Genomic DNA, 10,633 nt, shown 5'->3' on the forward strand with positions numbered 1-10,633 from the left:
AGTCGAAATTTTTGGTGGAAGCTGTTTTTATCTGAAATGCGAAAATGGGTTTTATGTTGAAAAATGATTGAATAATTTAGGGTTGAACTTTCTAGAAACGTTGGAATTGCTCGCCAAGAATTTTTTTCAAAAACTGGTTTCTACGTAAGAAATAGATGATTAATTGTAAAAAAGCAGTAAATGTAAATGGATTAAGTATATGGGGAGTACAAAAATGCAAGCATGTGAGTTTAATCAAAAATATGTGATTTTTCTTTTCCCTTTTTTTAATCTATAAAATGTAAATTCAAATTTTTATCGTCTCAAGTGTTGACGTTTTGTCATTTTGGCAAAAACACATTGCGTTAACAATATATTTTTTTGAAAAAATGTTATTATATTTTTTGAAAAGGTAAATTGAAAATAATCAAATTGCAAAAAATCAACCGCATGTTAAAGATGGTAATATACTTTATCTAGTAATTCGGTTGGTCATTTGAAAAATTCTCCTTAAAGACATCATTACCCCCGACGTTTTCAGGTGCAGCACATGAATTCTATAATCTTTTGGGTTTAATTACTACCCATTAAAATGATGCAAATTTGCATGTATTACAAAAATAACAGTTGGTTGACATGTATTATGACGCAACAAACGTGATGATCTGTTTGTTATCTCTTGTTGCATTTTTATGCTCACCATATAAAGTAAATAAAATAAAGATTGACATTAAGAATGAACCTCTGCTCTTTTTCAGCACGCAACCCCCCCCCCCCCCCCCCCCCCCCCCTCCCTGCTCCCACCCACCTGCCCCCACCACAGCTCTCTCTCTCTCTCTCTCTCTCTCTCTCACACACACACACACACACACGCACACACACAACACACACACACACACACACACACACACACACACACACACACACAAACACACACACACATACACAAATCTTTGACCTCAAAAATTGATTGATTTTAAACAATGATTGAAGTCAATAAATTAGCCCAACTTTCACTGCTGAGAAATTTACCCATTTGGTATAAAAAGCAAACTAACTAACATGCAAGCAATCATACTACACACACACAGTTTACACGCACACCATTTTAGCCCCAACTTTTTCCAGCTATTTAGCCTAGCCTGGATTGTGAAATATTTCAACGGGACTCTTAACCAAGTAATAGCTATACACAAGAACCACTACCACATTCACATGTACGGCAATATAAATCGGGACCCTAATGAGTAACATGCAGTAAGCTCCTATTTTCCCCGTTTCCATTCCCTGCCTGCCCGCTTCTGGATTGGGAAAAGAGAAGAATTGGAGCAACAAGTTTTTACTATTTCACATGCACGCAATACCCCCAGCAACCCTACCCCCCCCCCCCTCCTACCGAGTTGGGTAAATTTGAAGGGTTCTTTCGCTAGGTATACCACATGTGCAAAACACACTTCCTATTGTAGTTACGCTGGCCATTTCGCGTATACCCGTTGGTTAAACTAAGAGTACATTATTCCATGTCGAAATGTGGGAACCGAAATAAAAATATTTTCATTCATTTTGTTCCCATACAACTTATACTCTCTTTCTTGCTCAGTATTGCGAAATAAACGCAGTGAAATAGCTAGAAAGGCATAAAAAACTGGGTTTTAAATTTCACAAATGCAGAATATCAAAAAAAAAAATTGCCCGTCGATTTTCTCCTTCTCCCGATAAAGTTTTGAACAAATTACCCTACTTACCTAGTTAGCTTACATACTTTACTTTTTTACTAGTTTACTTTTTGCAATCTTTCGTTCACTCTTTTATGAACAGTTTTCTTTTCGTACCTCCTCAATTTTCTTTTTTTTGTTTAATATTTCATGTATAGTAAGAAATCTCTAATCCCAGTACGCGGTCGCGTCTTAGCGTTGCACGTGAACAATATGCAACCGGTTTCTGTACACTTCCACAACCACCCCCCCCCCCCTCCCACCCCCTCCTGCCTCCCCTGTTCTGAATTTCATTGCGCTTCCTCCCTCCCCCAAATTGTCAATATTCTACCGCTTTTTCCCTACTTTTTTCAATGATTTATATCGGCTTGATTTTCCCAATTTCCCGGTTACCCTCCGTAGCGTGTATTAATCCCGTTCCTTCATCAATCGTGGCTGTTGCGCCCTTGTAAACTAAGCCATTTATTTCGCTATATTGGGGTAGATTGATTAAGCAAATGTAAACGTAATCTCTATTTTCCCTCACTTTAATTTCGCCTCCCATTTTTCAATCCACCGATTTTCCAAGAGCTCATTAGGATGTAATTTAAATCAAGGTGAGTTGCTTTGCTATTCTTTTCCATTTTTCCTTATTTTTTTACAACTAAAAAGCACTTTTCCAATCGAAAACTGAATTGTTTACTCAATTTCTCAAGTTGCAAACTTTTACTCCTATCAGTTTTCCATACTTTAGTTGTCAGTTTGTAAAAATATTTTTGACGTAAGTACGTTAATACGAAAAACCATTAAAAATGAACTTTCAAAAATTAAGACTTTCAAATTAAACATGGCATCACTTCACATAAAAGGGTACAATTGAACCCGCTCTCAAAAATGAAGTTTTTTTGAAAAATTTTACAGGCATCAACGCTTATGCAGCCTTCCACTCTGCGAACATTCCGGATTAGTTCTTGTAATAATCATACTAACCAATACTAAATAACAAAACAAAATTTACTACAAGCAAGGAAGAAAGAACTCTGTCAGATTACAGTACCCCCGTATTAGAAGTTTTCGCAAGGAATTGCAAAATTTGCTCCCAGTGCACGAAAAATTGTAGATCCTGGAAAAACCACCTTGCAAGATCTTGCCGAGAACTTAAAAGCGTTTGTATAAAACTTCCTAAGATCTTGGAATCGTTTAGAAACGCCAGGATCTTGGATTAAACGCTTGGAAACGCTCACGTCGTAATCCAAGATCCTGATATTCTCGGCAGGTTTTATCAAAACTTTTTGAAAAGGAGGAATGAGCTTTCGAAAAGCTGCATATTGTGTGAAGAACGATGTTAGCACTCATTTCAAGAACCAAAAGAACGAAATTTTGACCTAAAGATTTTCTCAGGAATTTCTATGGTTCTTGCAAGTATTGTCGCGGGAAACCAAGTTCTTGCAACTCTTTGCGTGCCTTTTCAGTGTTTTCGTGAAAGCACAATGAACACATGGAGAACTCTTAATTAGAAATACACATTGATACGAGTATGTTCTCATCAATCCCAAGAGAAAATGTTCGAAAAAAGCGTTTTCTGGGTTTATATCATTTGCACTCCCAGACGCACGTGCCATAACTTTTCATAGTGATTTATTAAGTGATGGCAGGGGCTTAGTAAGGGGGGAGGTTGGTGGGGAACAAATCGAAAAAATCCAAAAAATATTTAGGAACAGTCAGCTGGATATAATACAAAATACGGTCTAAAAGCAAAAGCAACAATATCTGAACTCAATTCAGGTATGTAACGGTTCCAGTACAGGTTCACAGTCACAAAATATCACATGAAACATAGATTTTTTAAATCATTGCCTGTTTCAGGTTGTTTTTACTGGGCAATTCAACAATTTGCTGAATCTTGCAACGTAACGACAAAGGAAAACCTAAAACTTCTTCAAAACAATAAAAATGTTTTAGAAGGTGTAGTTAAAATCAATTTAAAGTCAGAACTGCTGGGTCTTGAAATCAATTTAAAGTCAGAACTGCTGGGTCTTGACGTACTATCTACTCTGAGGTTTCACCAATTTTCGCTCACCGAACACTAATCACAGAATCGATGAAACTGAAAAATCTAAAAAACTTCAGTTTTCTAACCAGAAAATGGTTAATTTTACCGAATTTTACAAGTTTTTGTACGAGGCGTAATGTCAATTAAATATCTAAGGTATTACTAGCAATATTGAACTTACAGAAACTTGTGAGTGGAACAGCTGTGTGTATAAACTTAATTAACAACAGCAAAAACTTGCAAATGTTCCTATCGAATATACAGAAACTTGCAAGATCACTTTGATACTCCTGCTCATTTTTGAAAATTCGGTATGGTTTTAAGTAACTTCGGTTTTATTGTTTGTTTTGGTAGAACAATGCATGTTTAGTGAGGATTTTGTCTTTATCAGTCAAAACTTCTTTCCGCGTATCTAATCCGTTTTTTGTTTGGTTAAAAAGTACCAGATGCTTTTCAATTTGTGCCCAAAACTGGTTCTAAACGTTTTGATTAAAAATTCTGACCGTTATGAAAAGGTTTTTTATGGACAATAGTCAGAATGCAACTTATCATTTTCTCACTTTACGTCAGTATTTCTCATGGACTGCAATGAAAATAATAGGGTTCCATAGATTGTTTCAATCTTGTTCAAAGATATAGTAACCATCGCCCAAAAATTATCAATAAGCCTGAATTTCCTGAATTAATGCTCAAGTTTTTCTAGTAATTAAGTTCAATCTAATTCTGATACCTATTTTTTCCAATTCTGGTCCATGTATTTTCTCATAGTTAACTGTAATCTTATTCTGCAAAATTGAATTCAAAAATTTTTTTCAACTAATCATTATTCTTTTCGTTTGTTTCGCTTCAGTTGAGATGATGTTAACTATTGTGAAAAATATTTTTTGTATGGGTAGACTAGAATGACGATGTGGACAACAGTGATGGTAAACGTGGACAACAGCGCCAAAACTTTGACTTTTTTCTCACGATTCCTCGTACATAACCATTTTTGAATATACTGACGGATATTTTGATTTCGATGAAAAATTGAACTATTTTGGCTCGCTGTCAGTTTTTTAATACGTGCATCCATCTATAATCTTAAGATATCTTTTTGAAAATTACTGAGATTTTTAAGTAATTTTAATCTCTACAGAATGGTACGTTTTTCAGTAAATTTTTTAGAAGTCAATTTGTTAATTTTTTGCGCAATTGTGTATCAACTTTATTATTCAATTTTTTGGTCGTTTTGATGACTTTCAGCTTTTAATCAACATGCGCAATCAAACATGTACAATCATTGCAACATGCACAATCATTTCGTGTTCTTGGCAATGACACTTTTAAAACACTCAGATGAAATCTGGGAGTCTAGGTATTTGTATGCTTCTACACCCAACATAAGCAGTTGTTTTCTAACTAAAAATTTAATTCGTGAAAAAAATTGAGGATGAGATTATAGTCATGGCAAAAAGTCAGACTTGAAATTCGAATGCTTAAACGATGATTACTTATGTTATTAAGATCTGCGATTGTGAAAAAAAAAACAAAAATTGGCACTTTATCTGAACGTGAAAAAAGTCTGTATGCTTGAGCGTCTCATGGTAAATTTTCTTAACCTTACATCGATGTCAAGAGTTGTACCTTATAAAGAAACGTTTTTTTTTCTCCTAGATTTGATATACACATTTGAGTTGAGCTATTTAAAAATTTTTATGTGGCTTACCTAACCAAAATTTTTTTTCTCGGTTCTCAGCACAAATCTCTCCTTGTTACTATAAATTCCTGACCCGGATAGTTCTCTTGAACGCAACACATTCAAGTTTTGTGTATGTTCCAAACTCATTTAGTTGTGGGAGGACAGCAGGCTTAATGGCTTTTTTGGTCAAAGAATTTTGGCCGATCATTACATTTCACTTAGGAAGACACGAGTGCGTCGTTAAATAGCCCATCAAACGTAGAGTTGTAAATCACTAAAATTTAAAGTTTGCTTTTAGAATCTAGGTCAAAGTTATCCAGGATTTAAGTATTTGGGCACATTTAACAATTTGACTTAATTTTTTTAGTTTTTGAGTTATTTGCAACATATCTCGGATATTTCTACCCATCAAGGTAATATCAGCTATAGTTGTGCTTTATTGTTAACCTTGCGAACCAATAGGACTGTAAATAATCTCTTTGTGAGGTTTACACTCAAATGTGTTTGGAATATATTGTGAATCTAACTTTTAAAATATCTTCACCATTTTTCAACTTTTTGGCTCCAATAAAAAATCAGAGTGAAGCAGCTCGATCGGTAACGCTGTCATAGTACAGGAAGCAAACAAATGAGTGCTTTCGGAGAAAAAAATTTTAAACTGCTTTTAAAGGGGAGAGATAAATTTTTATGTGAGCAAACTTAAGGACTTTAGAGGTATTATTTCTTCGCATGCGCCAAATTGATTACTATTTATGCTTTTTTCCCTTAATGTTCTGCTAATGCTTCAAAAGCTGATGCATGTATTCCAATGGTACATAGCCGCTACTGTTTGATTCAATTAATGGACAGCGATTGAATTTAATGGCTCTGGCTCTATATGTTCTCATAATACATATGTAAGTTTGATACTTGTTTTTTTTGGAATAATTTGCGACCAATTTTGGATATTTTTGATCATTATTATTTATTGGCTATAATTTTGCGTTTTTAATTACCATGCAAACAAGAAGGCATTCATTAGTCTCTTTGTGTCTTTTACAACTGAACAATATGGGTTATATTGTGACGCTAACTTTTTTTAAAAGATCTTCGCCTTTTTTTCATTTTTGGCCGTCAATGAAAAATCAAATTGCAGCAGCGTGATCGCGATTGGTAACGCTGATATTGGCACAGGAAGCAAACAAAAAAATAGTTTCGGATAGTAATTTTTTTTTCAAATTGCTTTTAAAGTGGAGAGAGAAATTTTTATTTGAGCAAACTTAAAGATTCTAAGTTTGAAGGGACCAACAACAAATTTTCTTTGATCATCTTGTTTCTTTTTTTTATGATTGACATCAGCGCTTCCTAAAATGTTGTTGTGTTTTCAAGTTGTGCCTGTATTTGTTTTCACTTTTTAGTCCAATCACTAGGGTTGGTTCTTGAGAAGACGATCGCTATCTATCGAGGCAAAGGGTAACTTTTTTTTATTGTTTAGCGTTCTCGTCATTAGTTATGATTTTCTTGACCTCTTCACTATCGGACCCTGACCCTCATGTCATAGCATTTCAGTACTGAAACATCAATATCCCATAGTCTGAACAGTGTAGAAAGTGACATGATCATAATCTGTTCATAGGTAAAACACAAACTAAGAAAAACTATGATTCAGCGCTGATTTACAATGTTACTATGATCAGGGTAGCAAAAAAAGGTTTAAAGATTGAAGTGATGCTGTTTGTTTCAGGAGTGAACGTATTCCTCTACCCGTAACTCGGACATATCTCAATTCCGCACCCAAACAACCCTGAGCCCCTTTCTCAGATGAGTTCCCATTCACCAACAGCCGACAGCGACAGTCTTCTGTCGGATTCTAATCAACAGACTAACCTCGAAATGACTTCACTCAGTGAAACAGGTAAAACTTTTTCCCGAATCAGAAAGATCAAACTTAAGATTTAATTGGGGAGTCGGGTTTTTCCTATATGACCCGCAGTAAGTTTCTCCCCCTCTTGAGCAAACTATATGTTATGATATAACCCATACGATTGGGTCCAAGGTCAAAACGACATCTGGTCAAAACATGAGAGGCTAGGGCGGGTATTAAAATATTGGTCATTTTGAGCAAATTTGTGCATTTTTTAGCTGAAATTACTCTAGATATTAATGCATAGTTTCTTCATCACCTTAATATACTTAATTGTCTTTAAATCTTGTTAGTGAGAATAAAACGGCAGCTGGTCTTTTTTGCAATCTTCGTTGCAGAAAATAACCAGTGATCAGATTATTATCCCTGTCACAGTCTAAAATTTCTAGAATATTCTTACAGCTTTCAAGAACTTTAAAACTGTGGTCATGAAATGAGCCCGTGTGCGCTCAAGTCTGGGTCTGATCAGTGATCAACTCTCTGAGACCTCACTTTAGGGGGTATAAATGTTCCCGGGTTGAACACCATAAAACAATCTTAGAAATCATACTAAGTCATATATGGTTTTATGAAACCTCAGCAAACATCCAAAGATCATAAATAGTTTCTCAGCAAATATAAAAAGATCAAAAAAATATTCACAGTATTTGAAAAAAAAAACTTTGAAAACATTTTTCTTAGATAGCCGAAATAAGATTTTCAATTCTTGTTAGTCATATTTACGAAACGTACCATAGAACGATAATATATGGTACTTAATTATCATGCTATAATCGTAAATGGTTCCTGCTAACCATTAAAAAAACATATTATCTTGTTGGTATGATTATCAAGGATGTGGATCACGCGTTTTTGATCTCAAATGCTATGATCAGAATTGAGGGCATGGTAAAAATAAATTCAGTACTGATATCATACGAGACTCAGAATTGGGTTTCTGTTTCAGACATCTCAACTTCTCATCAAACGACCTCCACCTTCGGCAATCCAAGTTTTGATTACATCCTCGATTTGAGGATTGACGAGAAAAAAGAAGTCGAGGAGTCCAAGCCAGATATCAACCAGAAAGAGGTCAACATGATGACCATAGATGGAATTGACCGAATAGACGGACGGGTCAAGGTCAAAAGGTCAGACAATGAAAAGTTCGGTTGTAATCAGTGTGGCAAAAAATACGCATCATCTTCAAATCTTTCCAGACACAAACAAACTCACAGAAGCATTGACAGCGAAGCTGCCAGATCCTGTCCAGAATGTCTGAAAGTTTACGTATCAATGCCTGCGCTTGCTATGCATATGTTAACACACAGATTACAACATAAATGTTCAACTTGTGGAAAAAGTTTTTCACGATCATGGTTGCTGCAATGTCATCTAAGATCACATTCGGGCGAAAAACCCTACGGGTGCGCCCATTGCGGGCGATCTTTCGGCGACCGGTCAAATTTGCGGGCACACATGCACTTACACACTACTGAGAAACTACACAATTGTGATTTTTGTGGGAAAAATTTTGCCTTGAAGTCTTACCTAAACAAACACACGGAAACATGCAGAACTCAAGAACTAAAAGAAAGTTCGTCAAGTTCGGTCCAAACTGAAGAGTTGAGTGGTTTTGAGGTGAACACAATTCAGACTGAAAATTCCGATTGAGTGACGTCACGAATCGGGGTGAACCAAAGCACTGGAGGCGTTATTCCCAGTGCATTTCACAAGGTCAAAAGTTTGATTTCAATACATAAATCATCGTGTGAAATATTATTACGCGTGTGAATTATTTATTTGATTTGACGGAACGCTTCCGGCCAAGAAATGGCCAGATGAGGAAAAAGGAAAGTTTCCAAAAACTTTTGTCACGTCAGCTTAAAAAAAAAGTTAGCTGAAGTTTCGACATAAACATATCAATTTTGACTTGCGAATTGCAACGATTTCCTACCATTTAAATTTGTCTTTCTCTCTTTCAGCCATTCGTTACCAAAAACTCAAGAAATTTTAAGTTAATTTTGTATACTTGCATTACATTATTATAACCCGTTAGAACTTAGTTATAACTATATAAATTTTTCCTTTACATATCGATACGATTGCAAAGTTATTGCACAACTTTTGTTAATAACCAACAATTTTCGTTATCTCTGCAATTTTACCCCTTGCAACTAAGCGTGTGCTAACTAATTATAACCAGGATTTAATTATAATAACTATATCTTCTATCATCGTAGCTCCAGTCATTCTAGTTTAGACTTACGAAAAAAAAAACAACGGGCTAAATCAGTTCTAAAAAGACAGAGCTAAGGGTTCGAGTCTGCTTTCGAACCGGTTCAAATTTGCGTTTGAAGACGACCGGGGAGGAACTGGCTAGGAACCCTGCCCAGCAAAAACCCAAATTGGACCAAAGTTTTGACACATATTTCGAGCTTCCAATGATGCGACGAATAAAACTTACCGGCCGGGGGGTGGACTTTTCCTGTATCAAGATCTCTTCCAAGCTATCCAGCCAAGTGATTCCGAGAAATAAATGACACAAGCTCCTTATCATTGGCATAAAAGCTTTCTGAGTGAGAAAAACGCGATCTGATTGGCGGACACCAAGAAAGGATTTGATTGGATACAACTTTGATCGATCTGATTGGACGAAAATAAACGATAAATGGCAACGTGTGATTGGGTGAACCGGAGAGATGATTGACCAATAGGAATTGAGTTTCAGCTCCAAGTATGGCCTGGTATTCGTGTATCGACACTTATCAACTTTGTTTCATGATCAAACTGTTTTATCACATTTAAGTTACAATTATCAGTTCTATTAACAATGTATCAATTTTGAATATTGCATAAAATTCTGTAGTTTGGCTGCTTGCACTAAAGTATTTGCGTGCGTTTATTGCATTAATGCTTTGTTTAAACTTTTGCCCATTTTTTTACACTCATCTTAGTCTTTAGATGTAAAAGAAACTTCGAATATAATTGAATGCTATTTGATGAATAACAAAGTACATTTTTGATAAATTTCTTTTCAGAACCTATTTGTTTGCCGATTTCAGCTACGAACTGGCTCAAATTAAGTAACACTGGTTGGTAGGTCAACCATATGAGAAGACTGATAATGTCTGGGTGGGTGGAGTTTCCTTACCTTAGCTACAAGGCCGGTACCGCATGAAGTTTTCACCCAAAGTCGAGCATACGTCAAGACACGCTCTTTTCATACCCGATGTCTTTTTATAAGTCGACCAATACTTGGCAGGTTCGACCATGGGTCGATAGAAATGCCCCTCATTCGACCCGCATTCGACCCCTCAACTAGGGTGCAGTACTCCTACAAA

The 10,633-nt window shown here is 35.8% G+C and overlaps 2 protein-coding genes and 1 pseudogene across 4 annotated transcripts in view; 1 reads left to right on the forward strand and 2 right to left on the reverse strand.

Annotated features, from left to right (window-relative positions):
- The window catches only part of LOC142352362 (sodium/potassium-transporting ATPase subunit alpha-1-like), a 32,775-nt pseudogene extending 27,748 nt beyond the window's left edge, over positions 1-5,027 (reverse strand).
- LOC142352206 (uncharacterized) overlaps positions 1-10,633 on the reverse strand; it is a 354,267-nt gene that overhangs the window by 54,706 nt on the left and 288,928 nt on the right. The window lies entirely within an intron of this gene.
- Positions 1,482-10,322, forward strand: LOC142343407 (uncharacterized). 3 transcript variants are annotated; one of them, XM_075395174.1, is made up of 3 exons: positions 1,482-1,727; positions 7,131-7,301; positions 8,257-10,322. In XM_075395174.1, the coding sequence occupies exons 2-3, from the start codon at positions 7,208-7,210 to the stop codon at positions 8,961-8,963; spliced, it is 801 nt and encodes a 266-aa protein (XP_075251289.1). In that variant the 5' UTR covers positions 1,482-1,727; positions 7,131-7,207; the 3' UTR covers positions 8,964-10,322. The 3 variants fall into 3 exon arrangements, with proteins under 3 accessions (XP_075251289.1, XP_075251287.1, XP_075251288.1); XM_075395172.1 differs by lacking the exon at positions 1,482-1,727 and adding an exon at positions 1,969-2,290; XM_075395173.1 differs by lacking the exon at positions 1,482-1,727 and adding an exon at positions 2,438-2,454.

The sequence above is a fragment of the Convolutriloba macropyga genome, chromosome 1 (genome assembly GCF_964194025.1).
Source record: "Convolutriloba macropyga chromosome 1, txConMacr16.3, whole genome shotgun sequence".
NCBI lineage: Eukaryota > Metazoa > Xenacoelomorpha > Acoela > Convolutidae > Convolutriloba > Convolutriloba macropyga.